At 37.3% G+C, this 21,984-nt stretch overlaps 1 protein-coding gene across 1 annotated transcript in view; it reads right to left on the bottom strand.

Annotated features, from left to right (window-relative positions):
- Positions 1-21,984, bottom strand: part of LOC127648830 (TRAF2 and NCK-interacting protein kinase-like) — a 156,332-nt gene that overhangs the window by 75,120 nt on the left and 59,228 nt on the right. The window contains 2 exon segments of the mRNA XM_052133604.1: positions 2,685-2,810; positions 7,596-7,652. Of these exon segments, the coding sequence (XP_051989564.1) occupies positions 2,685-2,810; positions 7,596-7,652 (183 nt within the window).

The following is a 21,984-nucleotide window of genomic DNA, read 5'->3' as shown; positions in this document are numbered from 1 at the left end:
ACTGAATATATTAACCCTCAGGGGTCGATGGACGCGCCAGCGCCTCCTGCTGGATTTTTCCGTCATTACAGCGGAAACAACAAAATTCTCTGTCATTTTGGGGCATACAGATAAATGTAAGACATCATTAGAGACTATCAAGGGTCTACTTTTATTTGTGTACACTCACAATAACAACAAAACCTTGTGCTTTTGTAAAATATAGAAAAATAAAAAGGGTGAGCTTTCAACAGTCACGAGCATATTTCTGAAACTCCACGAATACTTATCACACAAACATGAACCATAGGTCTAAAGAAAGCTTAAAATGTCTACTTTTAAATAAAACAATTCAAATTTAAAACAAATATTCTCCTGCAATGTAATCCGTATGAAACAAAGCGATGTACAGTTTTTACTGGCTCAGCTAATTATCCCTAATGTGATCACACCCACGGGCAGAGGGCGCTATTCATACGGTAATGTGCTGAGATGATCAATGCAAGTGGTGAACGCCCCGACTGTGCCTTAAAAACATTAGTTAATTCACTTTTCTGCACTTTTGAAAGACAGCACGATACACAGACGAGGAAACTCCAGGATAGTGAAGAAGAGTTAAAATTTTCCTCAGAAGAAGAGCGGGACTCCGATGAACGTTTGTATTTTGAAGAGAGATTTGATTCAGCCGAGGATACAATTTCGGATGATTAAGTCATTTAGTTTTACCTACATATTAGTTGACATGCTATTTTATATAAACATGTACATTTTTTACTAGTGGGACTGTATCCAGACTTGCCAGCCAGGATTCAGAGTATTGAAATATGTCCTAATAAGCAAGTTTTAGTTACATTTAAATGCTGTTTCGGCTAAAGCAGGCATTTAAATTGTATGCTGCATGATATAAATATGATATGTAATATGATATAAAAATAATATGAATGTTTAGATTATATTTTAACTAGTGTTTATGCTGCCTCATTATTATCAACAAAGCTTGTGCTTGCAAATATGTGTTCAGGTTAAATTAGTAAATTGCACTTTAAATATGATCATATTAGAAAATCAGCATATTATAATGATTTCTGAAGGATCATGTGACACTGAAGACTGCAGTAATGATGCTGAAAATTCAGCTTTGATCACATATTGCATTTTACAATATATTCAAATAGAAAACTGTTCTTTTAAATTGTAAAAAAAAAGAGTTCACAATATCAATGTTTTTACTGTATTTTGGATTAAATAAATGCAGCCTTGGTGAGCAGAAGAGACTTCTTTTAAATGTTAGTGTAGGTCTAAAATTAAGTAAAGTCTTTATGTAAAGAAAATGTATAGTCCGATTACTTCTTTTAACTTAAAACTTGATTTTGATCATTAAGTCTCCTCACATTCATTCTCTTTGTCACATTCCTCATTGATAGGCCCAGGGGAGAGTCTTTTGTCTCCTCAGGTGTGAATTACATTCAGTATTCATGATCATTCACGCCTCCTCGCATATTACCCATCAACACTAAAAGTGTCTTACAAAAGTTAAATTACTATATTTTTTTGTATGAATGAGTGTTCACATAATTTTGTAGTAAAAACTCTATGCTACAAGATCCAGTTCTCAAAAGTCTTGTGGACAAAATGATTCGTATGTGTTATATGGCCTTATTTCTATGACTTAAACATTTTGTTTGTGCAAAAACCACGCATATTATTGTAGCCCAGTTTGTGCTGAATACAGTGTTATCAGACTTTAGCCATTAATATGTTTTTAAGCAGCTGAAAAAAGCACAAATGTCAAGGCATGTCAAAACCTCTCCAGGGCCCAAAACACCGTCAGACACCAGAGGGTTAAAATGAATCAAATATTCCTGAAATGGTGAATTTCAACGATAGTAAACATGGTGTTTTACCCTGAATAGTTACCAATCTTAGTAAAAAATGAATAACAAGATTAAAGATTATAATCAATGATTTGTCAGTTATAAGAGATTACAAATCCCTATACATATTTTAAAAACTACATCAGGCTATAATCATTAATTTTGGATGTAAAAGTGATCACAGGTAAAAAGTCATTTTCAGAATGATCTACCAAGGCTAGATATTGTGTACATTCTGGGTCCAAATGCATTCTGTACATTATATAGGATTACCTCAGCAAAGTGCTGTGACTTTATGTGAAATGTTCCTGGATTAAGATGAGATTCAATTTCAATTTCATTTTCAAAATATGCTTTAAAAGAGCGATTTCTAAAGTACCACTTTTCTGGAAAACAAAACGTTGTTTCAGTGTTGATGAGAGGCGAAAGAGTAGCAAAATCAATGTAATTTCAATGTAAATAAAACCCACCAAGACAACTCAGTAGGAACACTGTGATGAGCGAGCTAAAAAGTAACATTAAAAGCTGCATGTAACTAAAAAGAAACAATCCTTTCTAGTATTGAAATGTGAATGAAGAGACAGACTTCGCAGCCTTTATAAAGCCCTCAACCTTTCCCAGAGCTCTATTTACTCTCCATGACAACAATTCAGTAGGCAAGAAAACAGCACTTTGCTGCTCAGCAATGCTCATTCAAGGCTCATTTTCATACACTTTGTTATGGGCTGATAAACAACAACTTGTACACAGGGCTGGATGTGTGGAAAACAGATGTACATAGATGCACTCTACTTCCATTTCCACAGGCACACAGTGGGGCACGGTACTCACCCACAGCTGGTCGTCCACACCGGGAGGGTTCTTTTTAATGAAGGCACCATAGTAGGTGGCTATGTTCCTGTGGTGGGAGTACTTTTTCAGCATGTTGATCTCAGCCTTGATCTCCTCCTCTTCCTCCTGTGAGGACACATGCAGCATGGGATCATGAGATGTGTGGTATCATACATATTCTAAACATATTAAAGGAGTGGTTCACCTAAAAATGAAAATTCTGTCATCATTTACTCACTCTTGAGACTTTCATTCTTCCAACAAGCACAGACGAGATATTCTCTAAAAATAAATTGTGCCATTTTTATTTTATATTAAATCAAAGTCAATTCTATGAATAATGAATAATTTGTTTCTCACACAATGCTATAATTTGACTATAGAAGCCTTGGAATGTAGCGCACAAGTTGTATGTACTACTATTATGGTGCTTTTGAATTAATAGGGCACAAGCAATGAAAGTGCAGAGGCCCTATTGTCCTTCTAAGGATTATTATTATTATTATTATTATTATTATTATTATTATTATTAAGGGCCAAGCAATGAAGGTTTAGCAGCTTTTAGACTAGGTTAAAATAGGCAGATCGGAACAAAACACGGTGGGCCTATTTGTCACTTGGTCAAAGAGGTCTGTGCAAAATAAAAATGTAATTAAAATGGGTGGCGCTATCGTGTTTTACATGAATGTAAATTGTTGAATATTGTGCGGTTTGTCTCACAGAAAACACATTTTTCATATCATATGATACATCTCTTTTTGAACAACTTTGCCTTAAGAACGATTTGTGTAAATGAAATAAGTCATTAAATATTGTTTATTTGAAAAACCTACTTTTGCGAACTACTCCTAGGTTTTTCAGCCAACAGCAAAAAAACTTGTACAGGAAGACTCTTTGCACAGCAAAGATCAATCATTATAAAAAATTTTGAACTGTTTATTTGTCATGACTATGACAAGGTAATTTTAAAAAAATGGGTGTGGCCAAAACCCATAAACAAGAAACACGATTATCATCAAACATGTTATTCTTTAGATGTGTGCAAAATTTGGTCTGACAATAGGTGGAGCTATAACAGTAATTAGTTTTTATAAAGCCCATATCTCTATGGTACCTAACCTGATGGTTATGAACAAAGACATTTGTTGTTTTTGGTAATATCTGACAACAATCACATATGTAATGGATTTAAATCAATTTGATCAGACATTTTCACCAGATTTGGTACACATAAGTACATTCTAAGGACACAGAAAAAATTGTGCATCTCTACCTATTGGTGCTGATATAATAGTACAAAAATAAATCGATTTTTTTAACTATGCAACCGTTGGGCCGATCTACTTGAAATTTTGCATGTAGTGTGCTTGTCCATTCTGACAACAAGATTTAAAAGGACATTTTCATAATTTGAAAAACATGGACAAAATCAACTTTGAGCAGCTATTTGAACTAGTCCTTGGCCGTTTGCCCTATGAGAACAAAACCAGTGCAGAAAGATTCTCTGGAGTCCTTTTACTAATAATTATATATAAAAATAAAATTTCAATTCATCGTGACAAAGTTACATCAAAACGTGCACATCTGTTGTGGCCACTTTTACTGTACTTAAACAGCTATATAACTTTTGAATATAATTAGACATTCTCAAAAGATTTTAAACACTTTGGGTCAATCAGAGGGCACGTGTAAAAATTGCATACCTATGCCTCTTGGTTGCGCTATAACAGTCAGGAATGTAAAGAAATTACATCTGTATGCTACCTCACCTGATGTTTCTCAAAATGAAGGCACGTTTACATTGTATTAGTTACTAACAGGCTATTTAATGCTTAATATCTGTTGCGTATGAACAAAGGACCTTAAAAACTTGAAACCCATTATTCACTGTTTGCAGCCATATTTATTATTATTATTCTTCTGTATACGTTTCCTATAACAGCCCATAGAACCGTTCATGGCAAAGTTATGAAATTTTGCACAAAGGTAAAGGACAGTGCTTCCATAGCAAATTTGGAGTCTGAAAGTGTGGAGGCTTATTGTTCTTCTAAGGATTATTATTATTAGGGACCATGCACTGAAAGTGCGGAGGCCCTATTGTTCTATGGATTTTTATTAAGGTTTTCTGTAAATTTGGGGTACTTAACATGTGAAGTTTGCACACACAGAGTTGTTGGCCATTAGGGCATGGCAATTTGCATATGGGGGGCATGCAGGGGGGCTCTGTAGAGCCAATTAGAAGATGGGCATGTTTGGGGGGCTCTGTAGCACATCCCTTTTGAGATCCAATCACCAAACTTTGTACATGTATAGATCTCATTGAGCTAGATAACTTTCGCCTTGACAGTCATAAGCTCCGCTAGACAGGAAGACGCCATTTTGGATTGTTTGAAAAATACATGCTCTGGAATTTTAAAAATACTCCAAGGGATTTCATGTTACAGCTACCAAACATCATGCAAAGACATTGACTACACTAAATTGTGAACAGATTTTTGATGTATCTAACCTATCCAAGCCTTCCGTATCTATCGGCAGTCATATATTTTTGTCAGTCATAAAAGGGAGAAGGATAGCAGAGAGGATTAATTAGGAGAAATATTCCAACCATCTAAACTTTTTTTAAAAGTCGGCTCGAAGCAAATAAAGAACCAGGCGGCACCTGCGGTGATGCTAGAGAAGAGGAGTTTAGCACAACATCCAGCCTTGCTATTTCAGATGAACCTGAGCATCAGCACCAGCACGACAAGACAGAGAACCACAGCCCGGCTAGAGTGACAGACACCGGTTCAAGTGTCCCCCCCCCCATCCCCACAGTCTCCGACTCCGCTTGAGACCGAAACAGACGCTTCGGAAGACCCTGAAGGCGGCGGTGACGGGTAGGTTAACGTACATTACCAGTTTGACAGCCTCAAAATGTAGGTCTATCTATTACTTTTTCCCCTATTAAACGCTGATTATTATAGACGCCCGGATCGGCGCCAAGCCTTCCGAATCTGCGTGCACCGACCCACCTAAATATATATTTTTGCTGCATTTCATCACCCCTCTGTCCCCGTATGATAAGCTGCTTTTTAAATCATGTAACGGTGTTGTATTAATGTTGACTGTTCATTTTTATGACCAGATATGTGGTCTAGGCTTATCAATGCATGATATGTGGGAGTCATTCTCTAGTTCAGGGTACTTTTACGTAATATTTCACATAATATTTTAAAAGTAGCCTATATTTTTCATCTTTTTCCATCAGTTCACTGCAGAGGAGATCGTTGATCATCTGTTTCTCTGTGAAGGGGAGAGACAGTGAGAGAGAGAAAAAGAGGTGCTCAACAATCAGCTGCTTTTCCGAAGTCAGCTCTTTAGATAAAATTGTGGTCACTGTGGGAAGCTAGTTCGATATTGACAGATTGTACAGACATGACTATAGTCATTCTTAGTTAGGTTATTAGGCTGTATTTTCATAGATTTTAAAATGCTTTATTGCAATAAATTCTGTTGATTTTGTTCTGTGATAGTTTTCATTTTGTCTTTTGTTTTATAGATATTTATAGATCTCCTTTGCTGTCACAATTAACATCACAAGAAATGAGTTGGAGAAAGTGGTTTTGTTTTAAACTAAAAACGTGAAAACTCTTGAAATATTGCACACACACACGGGGGGGCAGTGAGACCAGTTAGACTGACCTATAATGAGGGCCGAGGGCTGATGCAGGTGTTTTTATATGAAGTAGAGGGGAATCGGGGGAAAGGAGAGCAGAGAGTAAAGGATTAGCTCTTGCTCCCGTCCCTCATTACACCATGAATAGAGTACTACTATGGGATTTATCAGTTCCCCATTTACTCATCACTTTTCAAGAGTGAGATGAATGCTGGAGATGAACAGCAATTTGAGTTAATGAGAAGACTCATTTCAGCTCTTTGTCTCTCTCTCTTTTTCATCAAACTAGGTCAAAGAGTCAATCATTCAAATAAAGACCACCTCCATCCCCATCAGTAAAGAGCTGTAAGATATAGGGAGTAGGGCTGGGTATTGATACAGATTTTCAGATTCAACTCTGATTCAGAAACTCCCGATTTGATTAGATTCAATATCGATTCATATGGGCATAGAGATTTTAAGTGCATCCGTGGTGTGTGTGATTCAAATTAATTCTTTATCTTTTTTGTTTATCAATAACTGGCTTGGACACACAGAGTGTCAAAACAACACAGATTTAAAAGATGTCTGTGCTGAACATCTTACCACTATACTCAATCACTGGCGAGTGAAATCTGAACAGTTAACAACCTTTTTACTTGCATAGCATGAAATTTGGTCACATATGCAAGTGATTTATTCACTTTGTAGAGGGTGGCTTATTGAGTTAAAGATCGATCTTGGGATTTAAGAATCAATATTGAGATTGTTTAAAGAAGATCCCGATGCATTGGAAAATATATATTTTTACCCAGTCCTAAAAGGGAGTTCCTTACCTAGAGAGCATTTGAGCATCAAAAGCATATGATGTCTAAAATAAATTGGCTACAGGGTTCCCACACCTTTTGACAAATTAATTGACTTCTGTATTACCTTTTCAGTCATTCGCAATTTTTGAATAATGCTTTTTAAGAATAGGCTTCATTCAGACCGATTCACTAATGAATCAATAGATTGCTTTATGAACCATTTTAACGAATTCATTAAAAGAACTCCAAAAAACTATTCGAAAAAAAAAAAAAAAGTAAAAATCTAAATTTTCTAAATCTAAAAGAACATTTCCAGTCTTCTTAACAGAAATTACACATGCTGTATAAGCTCACAATACACTATACAGAAACACACTTGTCACTTCATTGTCTATCCCATAACCAGGGACTGTTATTTATGTATGTATTTATTTATTTAGTAAAAAATATTTTTTTAAAACTCACCCCTGTGACATCCATACACTTGATTGCAGCAAGTTGACCCGTTTTGACATGTCGGCCCTACAGAGAAACAAACATAGGTTGCGTTCAGTAAAGTTGTGATGACTTGTAATATTAAAGCGAACTTTGTTTTCAGGACATGAAATAGACAGTCTGCACATAAAAAATGAAAAACTCATAACTAAAATAAACAAGCAACAAACCACACAATTTAAAATGAATTTTATGACTGTGTAGCACTTCTATTATCTTCGTAGAGTAGCTTGTTAATTTGAAATACAGGCCAAAGTATTGAATGTCAAAATAAGCCTACTAGCATTACCTGTTGTTATCATGAGCTAATCCTAACAAATACAGCCTGAGAAAACACTTTACAACCCTTCAATAATTGGCAATAATGTTTTTGTGACATTAATATGTTAGACATATATTATTCTGAGCTCTATACGCAAAACTCCTGTCAATCAAAGCAATAAACTTACTGTCTATGTTTGTTTAGCCCTTTTCTCTTGACATTAGGAATACATTTTGTTCTTGATCTTTTGACATAAGAGGTCATTGTACTATAAAAAACTATAAGTTTCAGGACTCAAAACCTCCTCAAAATGCAAAAAGAGCATTTGTAGAAACAGAGTTGCCAAAATGACTTGTTCTCTACTTCCTCCACATTATGATGTCACACTGTGGTAGACATTTGCATCTGATCGCCTCCACAACAACACCTACTTTACCTTAAATCACTTCCAAAGCCTGCCCAGTAGCGATAAGCAGTGAGATGGAAAGTAGAATGAGCAGGTCAGTGAAGAGCAGAGAGCCAATCATAACAGTGGGCCTTTACGGTTAAGTCTTAAGGACAAGCAACACCAAAACTAAGCAATTCTGACAGAGTTTAGAATAAGGATAGAAAATTATTGTGTATTAAAAATGTATGACTGTTGTGCAAAAAACTTCACTAATATGATAACTGAATTTCAAGGAACATTAAAATAACATAAAAGGCATGTCATGACCCCTTTAAGGGGTTTTGAAAATTTTCAAAACTGGGGTGAAACTGTTCAAGACTGTTTGGCATCCCCATGATGCTGACAGAGGGATAGGCTTTCAGTCAATGCCGAAACATTCTTAATGTTGCTGCAACACGCATTAATTACGTGAGAGAATCAAGATATGCGACAAGGTGGATTGGGGCTCGTTTGAGGCAGTTTACACAGAAAGTTTCAGTCACAAACACTATCGATCTATTCATCATAATGCGAGTGTGTTAACCGATCTAAGCACTTATTTGTCAATCAATGTTTTGGAATAGGTCTCCAAAAATATAAAAAAAATTAAAAAGCATTCACATATTTTCAATACACAGTACCTATAGGTCTGTTCCAAAACATAGAGAGCTGCCTTGGTGTCTCTTACATGCATAGGCAGTTGTCTTCTAAGGCAGCATCCTAACTGACATGGAGCCGATTTTGAACACTCTTCATAAGCAGGAACTCCACGTGTCATTCAAATAGTGCTCCTCACACTCAGCACACGGGAGATTCGACTCGCAACTGATTTCACTGCAGGTGACGAGAGTGGAATGACGCAATACTTTAATGAGCATAAATATGTTTAGCATACATTATGGGTAAAAGTCAGTTTTCTATTAGGGCTGTCAATTGGACAGAGAAACTAAATTCATATTTTTACCTTAAATAATTAAAACATTTAAATTAAATTAGAATTTTAAAGTCATCTGATTTTTTAATTGACATTGTTTCCTTAGTCCACAAGAGGGTGCATGGAATGCATAATAAATCATATAGAATGCAGTTATATTATTACAAAGAACATTTCTGGCAGTTAAAAAAAATAAATAAATTTTAAAAAAAAGCATTCTATTTTCAACTATTGAGCATACAATAAAAGAAGTTTTAGTCTATCCATATTCTCAATGTTAATTCAAAAGTAAAATGAGGGAGGAAAACACTTCAATATACAACTTGCACTGATGCAACAGTATGCTACCTCCGACTCAAGCTTCATAATAATAGCAAAATACCACATTGTTTTTCATTCATAACAGTTGTATGTAGGGTAGCAATATTCCCAGATAGTAGTGGTATTCGGCTGAACTCAATGGTGCAGCGGCTCAAACTATGAGCCCAGTCCAGGGGCTGTTCAAACAGATGGAACACAAAATAATGGAATTGAAAGTGAGGATCTATGGACACACATTTCCAAGTTGAAGTCCTTTCCTGACAAACAGTTTAAAAAAAAAAATCATTGCTTAATCTGAGAAATGCTTATAAAAAAGAGAGCAAGACGCAATGGCCAAAGACCGGCATCTACTGTAAGTGGCTGTTCACAATGAACGTTTTTCCAACCATCCTTTTGTATTTCTTTGTAAACGCACGCTAGACGAACGTCTTTGTTTCACTTTGTTTATTCAGCGTCTCGTGAAAGAGCAATGTTTTTAGATGCGGTTTCTAATTAAAAATAACTTTAAAAAGCATCTCGAGACACCTACTTTCTATTAAACTGTATTTGTTGCGCTGTCTATCCTTATTTTAGCACAAGAATGCGATCGATCTGAAGTTTGATGTACTTATCCTCTTGTTTAGTTATATCAGGGCCTTCCACATCTCTTTCGATCCTTGTTAGAGCCAATTATCCTTTGTCTTTGAAGACTGTAGTGTACACCTTTGTATGAAATCTTCAGTTTTTTGGCAATCTCAAGAATTGTATACCCTTCATTCCTCAAAACAATGATTGACTGACGGATTCTTTTTTGCCATTTTACACCTAATATTGACCTTAAGATGTGCCAGTCTATTGCATAATGTGGCAACTCAAAAACAAAGTCAATGATGAGATTCAGTTAATGAACAGCTTTCAACTGTGTTTGATATAATGGCAAGTTATTTTCTAGTACTAAATTAGCAATTTAGCATGATTACTTGCGTCTTTTTGGGTATGATGCGACAAGCTTTGAATACCTGGATTTGGGGATTTTCTGCAATTCTTCTCTGCAGAACTCTCAAGCTCTGTTGGGTTGGATGGGAACCGTTGGTGGACAGCCATTTTTATGTCTCTCTAGAGATGTTCAATTGGGCTCCGGTCTGGGCTCTAGCTGGGCCACTCAAGTACATTCTCAGTTTTCCCTAAGCCACACTTGCATTGTCTTGGTTGTGTGCTTAAGTGTCATTGTCCTGTTGGAAGGTGAACCTTCGGCCTAGTCTGAGGTCCTGAACGCTCTGGGTCAGGTTTTCATACAGGATATCTCTGTATTTTTCTGCATTCGGCTTTCCTTCAACCCTGAGCAGTCCCGCAGTCCCTGCAAATGAAAAACACTCCCACAGCATGATGCTACCACCATCATGCTTCACTGTTGGGGTGGTTTGGTGATGAGCGGTGCCTGGTTTCCTCCAGACATGATGCATGGAATTGAGGTTAAACGGTTAAATCTTCACTTCACCAGACCACAGAATCTTGTTTCTCACAGTCCGAGTCTCCTTCCGTCTGGCCAGTCTGCCAAAAGCCCAGATCAGTGGAGTGTTGCAAGTTTCTCCCATCTTCACACATGATCTCTGGAGCTCAACCGGAGTGACCATCGGGTTCTTGATCACTTCTCTTACCAAGCGCCTTCTCTCGATTACTCAGTTTGGCTGGGTGGCCAGCTCTAGGAAGAGTCCTGGTTGTTCCAAAATTCTTCCATGTAATAATTATGGAGGCCACTGAGATTTTGGAAACCTTCAATACAGCCAAAAATGTTGTACCTTTGCCAGATCTGTGCCTCGACACAATCCTGTCTATGAGCTCTGCAGGGAATTCCTTTTACCTAATGACTTGGTTTTTGCTCTGATATTAATTTTCATAGACCGGTGTTACTTTCCAAATCCTAAACTACTGAACAGTCGTTTCATGACAATCACTTTGAACAATAAAAACTTGTACAGCTATACCTTAATGACTACGATAAAGGGAGAACTCCGTTCAGACTCTGTAAAGGGTCAATAGAAAATCTGACACAGTAACTCAATGGCTCATTATCATTAAACCACCCACAGAAAATTATTGGTGTGAGCATGGGACACCACCCTCCCCCCCCCCAATTCATATGAAATTACAATCATATGAAGGTTTACAGTAGAGGCAGTCAGTCCCCATTTCTGAGTCACACAAATCTTTTGTTAGTAATTAAAAACACTGGAGTCCAAGTTGTGTCAGAGCACTAATGACCAGCTTTTAATGTGGACAAAGAGTTCTTTACTGTGAGAATGGCAAATGCAGAGGAGAGCTAGCATTGAATTCCCTTAAAAAGGAACATGCAGCACATCTTCAACCTCAGCATTTCCCCATCCCCCTATGCTCATTAACACGTCAGTCCCTCTCCCAAGTCAGCATTTGCAAATAATACCATGACTAATGGAAACCAGAGGACAATCTCTGAATGATTGGGCAGAATTGGTTTGGAATACGACATTAGAACGACAAAAGCAAATTATACTAAATCTTTAATGGTTGTTAAACAAACAACAGATCTTATTTACAGATGCACCATCTTTGATTTTTGACGGGAATGAAATGAGGCTATGTGGGAAGGACTTAGTGTCCTGTTCAATGACATGAACTGTATAAAGCTATCAAAAAGCTTCTAGATAACTTATAATTTTCCACAACTTTTTTGTAGTTTTTTTTTTTTTGTAGTTTGATTATTGAAACTTCTTGGAAAGATATTTTTCAATGTTTCGTCAGCAGAATGATCCAAAAATTCTAAACAACTGTACGACCCATTGAAGAAACTGTATTAAAGTCATTAAAGTAAAAAAAAAAAAAAAAAAATGCATAAGGTCTTTTGTTACACCTGCAGTGCCTGCAATCTCTCCTGAACGCCGCCAGGGGTCACCATCTCCTGAGTACTAACTCCTCAGGAACTACATTTCCCATAATCCTCCTCTCTATTTGATTACTCTCCCACCTGTCTCATATTAGCCCTGTCTACATACGTTCTCAGTTCTCTCACATTCAATGCAAAGTCTTGTTTGCCAGTCAACATTTCTGAGTGTTTATTCCCTTTACCTGTTTAGACTCCTGCCTGTTAATTTGGATTTACCAGCCTGCTTGTAAGTATTTGGAATTATTGCCTGTTTTACGGATTAACTCTCAGCCTAATAGATAATAAACCAAGACTAACTTGGTTTGCCTTTCTGGACTGTCTCCCTGTGTACCGAACTCTTGCCTTTTTGTTTACCCTTTTATTTACTACTTTGTTTTACTGTTTTTACTGTTAATAAAGCTGCACATGGGTCTTAACACGTCTGCCCCGGCGTCTTCGTTACATCTATACTTTAAAAGTGAAGTGTAATTTCTGCACCACTAGAGGCAGCAAACGGATCTGCAAAAATAATAACTTATTTTTTATATATATTTGATTAATCAGAGATTATTTCTCAAACTGACAAATTTCCTGTATTCAGTAAAAACTAACTTTTTATTGAAAAATATAAATTTATGACTATTATGCTACCAACTAATCTCTGCCATATTCCAAAATTGTTTTATCATGCAAACAGATTTTTTTCACGGTAAAGTGACGTCACTGATGGAGCTTCTCCATGCACGGCACACATATCTGACTAATCGATAATGAAAATCATATTTTTATTCTGGATTATTAATGATTTTATCGATTAGTTGTTACAACACTAGACTGTTAACAAGCAGGTTTCATGAACACGTCCCCTATTTGCCATTGGTTGGAGAAACGGGTAGCTTTGCCCCAAAGTAGGCTGGCTAGGATTCTCAAACAAAAAATACAATTTGATAAGCTGGTTCTTGAAAAGAAGCACTTAGTTGTATACGGTTCATTAGGTGGCTATATGGTTTTTGGAGGTTACAAAAAGTTATTGATGTTTCATTATAGGTTATAGGGTTTCTGGGGTCATAAAGAAACAGCAAATTATTTTGTAAAGAACTAGATACTAAACAGTTCTTAAAATTATTCTTAAGACAGTCTGTAACCTTTTCTGTATCAAATTATAACATTTGTTTGTAAGTGTAGCAAAGAGTCTTTGCCAGGTTTGCATGTCATCCTGCCACACTCTGTTCTGTCCAGTCTTGCCTCACGTATTCCCTCAGCTACCTTGTCCTACCTTGACACTCAGCAATATGCTATCCACACTTTCCTTCAGACAGATAGAGAGAAGGATAGAGACAGCAAAGCAGCCACAAATGGTAGGCACAAGATATCAGAGATGAAGGTATCTTGACAGTTAAATGTCAGATGGGGGGAAAAAACAGAATCGTCTGTGTAGTAAAGCATACCCTGACAAGCAGGATTTGGCCAAAATAATGCAGGTGTCCTTGGTTATTTGTCAGAAGGCCAAAAGAAAGATTGTCAGGCAAATGACAGGACCACCTCAGAGGCTCCCCATTAATGAACAAGAATTAAACTCGCAGCAAACATTCAAAGTCCCTTACCATTCATTACAAGGCTCCTTTATGAGCATAATAACCTCCACTACTGTAGAGACACAGACACACACACACACACACACACACACGGTCCAGACAGCGTTGCCTTTCAAAGGCTCAGTGAATAGATTTGACTGTCATTCAAAAGAAAAATCCAATCCTCTTTTCTTCTAAATTGAACGTGGAGACCAATTTACCATCAGCAGGTATTCAGACAATGATTTTGGCTAGAACCACAAGAACTTGCCATCTGCAACTTAAAAGGCACTTACAAACTCTTGACCTTCGCAGAACCAATCCTCCCACTGCCCAATACACAATATTCCCACCTTATACAATGCAGTCACTGTACTGCATTGCTTTGTATTGTACGGCATGTTAGATTCATACAGTCAACACACAGAAGCTAATTTAAAGCTGTGCTTGCATTATCTTGCCTCCATTCTGTGTTTATACTGGCCTTTGTGACCTAGATCTGCAGAAACAGCCAGTATGAATGAGGATTATTAGATTTAAAAACATATCGTCTGAATGCTACATACTTGTGTGAATTTCTAGCACTCTGACTGCCAAAGGCATCTCTCTAACATGCGGTTCGAGCTTCTTTATGAGCACACAAACAGGAATAATAATAGAATGGCTCTCTCTGATAGAGTAAACAGAGCAAGAACGAAAGAGGGTTATGAAGATGAATAGCGCTCATTCTCTAATGCTGTGTAACACATGACTCTGCTTCCTCCAATTAATTAAATTAAAGATGCAACTCTACAATGAACACTTCAGCAAACCACTTTATTCTCTTTACAAACAAAAAAAAGGTGCCATTTTCTTTTGGACATGGTATCACAGTGAAAACATAAATCCATGGTATTCTTAGAAGTACGTTGAAGTACCATGTAAAATGTACACTCATTGAGCACTTTAATATAAGAATGTGTTATTCTGCCGTTGTAGCCCATCCACCTAAAGGTCCAACGTGTTGTGCATTCTGAGATGTTATTCTACTCACTACAATTGTACAGAGTGTTTACCTGAGTTACTGTAACCTTTCTGTCAGTTTGAACCAGTCTGCAGTCTTGCAATGCTGCCACACGATTGGCTGATTAGATAAATCGCACGAATAGGTAGGTGTACAGGTGTTCCTAAAGTGCTCAGTGACTGTATATTCGTACACCAGTATATACAGTATCTCACAAAAGTGAGTACATCCCTCACATTTTTGTACATATTTGATTATATCTTTTCATGTGACAACACTGAAGAAATGACACTTTGCTACAATGTGAAGTAGTGAGTGTACAGCTTGTATAACAGTGTAAATTTGCTGTCCCCTCAAAATAACACAACACACAGCCATTAATGTCTAAACCACTGGCAACAAAAGTGAGTACACCCCTAAGTGAAAATGTCCAAATTGGGCCCAAAGTGTCAATATCTTTTGTGGCCACCATTATTTTCCCGCACTGCTTTAACCCTCTTGGGCATGGAGTTCACCAGAGCTTCAGAGGTTGCCACTGGAGTCCTCTTCCACTCCTCCATGATGACATCACGGAGCTGGTGGATGTTAGAGACCTTTTGCTCCTCTGCCTTCCACTTGAGGATGCCCCACAGACCTTCACCCTCAGCTTCTTTAGCAAGGCAGTGACCGTCTTGGAAGTGTGTTTGGGGTCGTTATCATGCTGGAATGCTGCCCTGCGGCCCAGTCTCTGAAGGGAGGGGATCATGCTCCGCTTCAGTAGGTCACAGTACATGTTGGCATTCATGGTTCCCTCAACGAACTGTAGCTCCCCAGTGCCGGCAGCACTCATGCAGCCCCAGACCATGACACTCCCACCACCATGCTTGACTGTAGGCAAGACACACTTCTCTTTGTACTCCTCACCTGGTTTCCGCCACACACACTTGACACCATCTGAACCAAATAAGTTTATCTTGGTATCATCAGACCACAGGACATGGTTCCAGTTATCCAAGTCCTTAGTCTGCTTGTCTGCAGCAAACTGTTTGCGGGCTTTCTTGTGCATCATCTTTAGAAGAGGCTTCCTTCTGGGACGACAGCCATGCTGACCAAATTGATGCAGTGTGCGGCGTATGGTCTGAGCACTGACAGGCTAACCTCCCACCCCTTCAACCTCTGCAGCAATGGTGGCAGCACTCATACGTCAATCTCCCAATTACAACCTCTGGATATGACACTGAGCACGTGCACTCAACAACTTTGGTTGACCATGGCGAGGCCTGTTCTGAGTGGAACCTATCCTGTTAAAACGCTGTATGGTCTTGGCCACCGTGCTGCAGCTCAGTGTCAGGGTCTTGTATGGTCTTGGCCACCGTGCTGCAGCTCAGTGTCAGGGTCTTGGCAATCTTCTTATAGCCTAGGCCATCTTTATGTAGAGCAACAATTCTTTTTTTCAGATCCTCAGAGTTCTTTGCCATGAGGTGCCATGTTGAACTTCCAGTGACCAGTTTGAGGGAGATGACACCAAATTTAACACACCTGCTCCCCATTCACACTTGAGACTTTGTAACACTAACGAGTCACATGACACCGGGGAGGGAAAATGGCTAATTGGGCCCAATTTGGACATTTTCACTTAGGGGTTTACTCACTTTTGTTGCCAGCGGTTTAGACATTAATGGCTGTGTGTTGAGTTATTTTGAGGGGACAGAACATTTACACTGTTATACAAGCTGTACACTCACTACTTCACATTGTAGCAAAGTGTCATTTCTTCAGTGTTGTCACATGAAAATATATAATCAAATATTTACAAAAATGTGAGGGGTTCACTCGCTTTGTGAGATTCTGTACATTCATTCAGTACCATGTATACAGAAGACCCCACAAAGTATTTGAGTGGTTGTGAAGTAGTGGGCTAATGCACATAACTGTTAATCAGAAGGTCACTGGTTCGATCCCCAAAGCTACCAACATTGTGTCCTTGAGCAAGGCACTTAACTGCAGGTTGCTCAGGGGGGATTGTCCCTGTAATAAGTGCACTGTAAGTCGCGTTGGATAAAAGCGTCTGCCAAATGCGTAAATGTATTTGGACAATTAAGGTACACTTACATATGAATGTCACTGAATTAGATACAAAATATCAAACCAAGTGGCATCAGAAAACAAATTATGCAAATTATGAGTTTTTTCAGAACTAGCTTCACTTTTCTTTTTTCCCCCAATTACTTTATCAATTGGTGTGAAGGTGATTTAAGTATGAAGTCAATTTTCCTCAGGCTTTCACGCATGTCCTAGCAGAGTAACATTATCCATGTACTCATTAGTTACTTACAAATTTTGACAAAAAAGAAAGACTTCATTTTAAACAATATATCTATTTTATTATTTGAAACCTTCACATGCAATGTTTTGCTTGAACAGGTTTGTGCTCTCTCATACCATATCTCAATATAAATAAATATGTATTAAATAAGATAAACACAATGATTTGGGGCCACTGTATAACAAAGTACTATGTTATTACAGCCTAATAGCATGACTGTTCCATGGTACCTCCACAGTACTTTTATGTAAAACTAGAATTAAATAATTTTCAAGATAATACAAAACAAACATTAGTGATATATCTCACTATAATTTATAAAGGCTACATTAAATATATCATCACAGTCTGTGAAAAGGGTCTATTGCTTGATGTTGGAATTTTGTTGTGTCATGCCTTGTTAGAACAAGGCATAAGACACCTGAATGCAGGCAGATTTGCAGCTTGCAGAGACAGTCGATTTTAACTTTCCTATAGTGCAAGCATAGTCAGCTGCAGTCTTATTCTGCTGCATAATGAGTTTGGGTTAGAGAGAGGACTACAGACAAAGGGCTCCAGGGGTGAGATGGCAGGGATCGCCCAAAGTCACAGGCAAACAACTGGGTTTAATAAGACAGCTGAACTGTTTGAGATGCAGGTGAGAACTGTGCGTCCCTCCTTACTCTATTCCCACTGAAACCAATTTGCTAGTGGCTTCATTGCATGGCTGCAGAGGCTCAGTGGAAGGTGAGCATCCCTGATAAGACCAAATTGACTCTGCACTCTTTCGACCAGCTTTGGATCCATGCCACCAACAAAATCACACTGATGCAAACTTTTGACCTCTCAGAACAACGAAACCCATAAGTACAGATGCAACAAAATACCTGTTACAGATACTAAGAACTGCTCAACAACAGGAATATAAAGCTGAATTCCTAAGCCTTATCACTCTAAATAAGGCATCATTTTAGTGTATTTCCAAGGCTGCTCACAGCCAAGCACCTTTATTCAGTGTTCGCAATAGCACAAAGCACAGCAGCCTGCTCCAATCTGTCCGTTCAGAGCAGCTGATCTGCGAAACACTTCGCGAGGTACTGAAGTGCCAAACATAGGCTGCGGAAAGCAAGCCAAAAACATTGAGACTTCAAGAGGTAAGTTACACTACATCCAGAGACTTTTTGTTTAAGCGATTCACGCTGCAAACAGTAAAAATTATAAAGTACTAAAGTACTGTCCTTCAAAAGCTACATTACACAAAATGTACTGTATTTACACAAATCATCCTGTTCAAAAGTTTGCATCCCCTTGGTTTTTGTGTTGCCTTCTTGAGCATCAATGAATGTTTGCACTTTTTGTAATGGTTGTGTATGTGCCAATCAATTGTCCTATGTGTCAATAGCTGGATGTCTATATCATCATAGTCACTGTTGGAAAGAACTCAAAGGGACAAAGCAGGGACTCATGAACAAGTATTACACAAACAGTCATTAATCATAGAGAAAGCAACACCATATTAAAGGGTTTGCTCTCGTGCAATCTGTCTCATGAAAGCACACAAGAGATCAATGGTCGGTGAAAAATTTCACTTAATACATCAGATTTCAGTTTGTTTCTCACCAAACCTTATTGGATTAATACAAAATACATTAGGATACCTCATAATGGTTTTACCAGTGTTTTCAGATGTAGCATTTGCAGTGAAGTCATGAGATGTAACTTCTTAGTGCGAAAATTACTACTTTGTTGACTCATTTCCCCAAATTAGTTGGCAGACAGTAATCAAAAAAAAAAAAGAAAAAATCGCAGTATATATTATTTCTTTAGATAAGAATAATTTTAGATAAAACTTGACCAAATTGAAAAGGACAAATTGAAAATTAAGTAGAAATAAAAAACAAAAAAATTTGAAACAATAATAACACTGGTTTTAATGACTAACACTGCTTTCCCTTTCTTTATTCTACATTTGAGTGGAGAGGAAAAAGCAACAAATAACTGAAATGTCAACAGAATAAGTAGTGTTGAAGTACAGTTTTGTCTTCATACACCTAAAGTATATGCTTTCATTCTTAAACCATTTTGAAGTTTGTTCAGCAGGATACTAATCATAATATATATTATGATTAGTATCCTGCTGAAACTTCAAAATGGTATGTATGTATGTATATATATATATATATATATATATATATATATATATATATATATATATATATATATATATATATAAAAATGCAACATAAGTGTTTTGTTACATTTATATTGACAATAATTTATTTATTTTTTTTTTAGTTGTGAAAGTTAAAATAATTATAAATATTTATGTTGAGTTTACGGTTACAATTTGAATTCAGATTCATGAACAGATTCATTCAGACTCTATTCGGCTTGTTATGACTCCAACTCGACTCAGACTCGATTGTTTAAGACTTGGACTTGACTCGGACACAACACACAACACTAGTTTGTGCCATCAAATTGGATGTGCCATTATTCAGGTGAGTTGCTAAAATATATATTGACAACTTTCTTGCACATCAATTTCCTTTTCAAATTGTTGCTCCTCCATGACTTTTGGAATGCAATGGCATGCAAAATCAAGCTTGCATAGCCAGAAGCATTGCCGTTCACGTACTTGTATACTTGCGAGTTTCAGCTTTAACTAATTTTTATTTAATACCCAATATTGGTGTGCGTTTTGTATTTTTAAGGCATTTTTAAGAGTATCACACTGTTAGCTTAGCAACAAGCTAATTTCAAATTATTTTGAAATCAATGGCCAAGTATCAAGTATCCTGTGCAGAGTGCTGTGCTGCACGTGGGGTTGCTATGTAGGCAGTAGTCAATATGGCAGCTCACTGGGTTTTGGAAAAGAGCTATTAGAGCAAGCAAACAACTAGTGAACCTAAATGATTGCATATGTTTATTTTGACTGGATGTGGATTTCATCACTTTTTACATTCAGTCAAGCAGAAAGAACAATTTGGCAGCTTTAGCAAGCTGATTTGACTCTGTTTAATCCCACAGTGTGGTTTGTCCATTTTCAAAACTCACAACATTACTGAGCAAACCATATGACAGGGAACAGGTTTATGACAGAGAGAGAAAGAGAGATTGTACTGCTGAGAAGAGAGCACGTGGTTTGCAGCAAATTTAACCTTTTTTTGGTAAACATAATGCTCTCTGAATTAAGAGGGTAAAGATTTTATTTTATTTTATCCATTTACAATTCTGAGCCAGGAGAGTGTATTTCCTTTCAGAAAACGTAAGCATATGCTCTACCCATATCTGTTCATTTTTTTTCACAAGGCTAGATTCTAGACCAGACGTGGTCTAGAATCTAGACCACGTCTAGATTTCACATTTCACATCCAAACATTACAGCAAAAATCCATATCTGGATGCTTACAGTTTTTGTTGGCTTCTACTTTTATGCATCTTATGTTAACAAACCTAAACAAACAATTCCTAAGTTTTTTAATCAATATCTGGCCCCGATTTGTGTCGCTACGTGCAGAACTTTGCACACTTCGTTCCCAGCATCTGCACATCCCCACCACTATAAAGAAAAGTTTTAACCATGGAAAGGTTAAAGTAGCAAACTGTAACTTTGAAAGTCCTCAGTGTGGCTTTTATTTCCACAATCCTCTTCAGTATATTTGCTTTCATGTAAATTGAATGAGTCACTTTAAAGAATAAAAGAGGCTGTGTCTTTTTATTCAGGAGTCAGAGACAAAAACACTGATTACAATTTTAAGCAGAAAAAGCACAAGGCGAATAAAAGCTGTGCTGCATTTAAAAGGCCACATCAATAAACACTCAAACAGCAGCAGCTCCTCATAATAATTCAATCTATTTGTAGGTATTAAAAGACACAGAATAGAATAAAAAAAAGAAACTCTTGTTTTTCCAGTTTCAAAGAATTGCTCTGGAATCAATACAACCAAACAAGCTCAATCAATTTAAAAAAGTCCATTGGAGTTGACTGGATAAGTTTAATGTGCACTCTCCAAAGAATACTCCTTGTGATTTGAGCATCATCCCTATGAAAGGCCAAGAGAGAGCCATGGCAAATAATTGGACACAGTTTTTTTTTTTTCTTCCAGTGTGCAATCAGCCCATAATCAGACAGAGGGCCTGTTGGGTCTCTCTCTTTTCTGCATACCAATTCAATTACAAAGCCCACTGAGGGCCATTAAAATGCATGTTGCCTCCCATACAGTAGCCTAGCAACAATTACAGTAAGCAGTGCAGTCAATTGGAGGTTCAGAACTGCTGATCACTCCTCTTTCTCTCAGATAAACAGAGCTCATGGAATGCTGCCCTACTAGCCATTTGGCACAGTATGATCAGAGCAAAACTAAGTTCAGGCAGTTCACAAACACTGATAGACTTGCTCGGTTTAAATGTTGACATTAAGTCATTTTCACATGTGCATTAGCTGGACCAGCCTGAAAAATATTGTTTTTTAACATGATTTGAGCAAAATAATTTTATTCTATTAAAATGTATTTATTTTATTATTCCAGTATCCTTAGATTTTATTGATGATTTAACATATGTTATTGAAATACAATCTTGATCAACAATTTTACAGATAGTTTTCCAATTCAACAAGATTGGAGATAGGACTGTACTCCTTTATAAAATATAACTGCCTAGGACATTACCAA

This window comes from Xyrauchen texanus, chromosome 9 (genome assembly GCF_025860055.1).
Source record: "Xyrauchen texanus isolate HMW12.3.18 chromosome 9, RBS_HiC_50CHRs, whole genome shotgun sequence".
NCBI classification, from domain to species: Eukaryota; Metazoa; Chordata; class Actinopteri; order Cypriniformes; family Catostomidae; genus Xyrauchen; species Xyrauchen texanus.
This window is presented reverse-complemented; position numbering and strand designations above follow the sequence as displayed.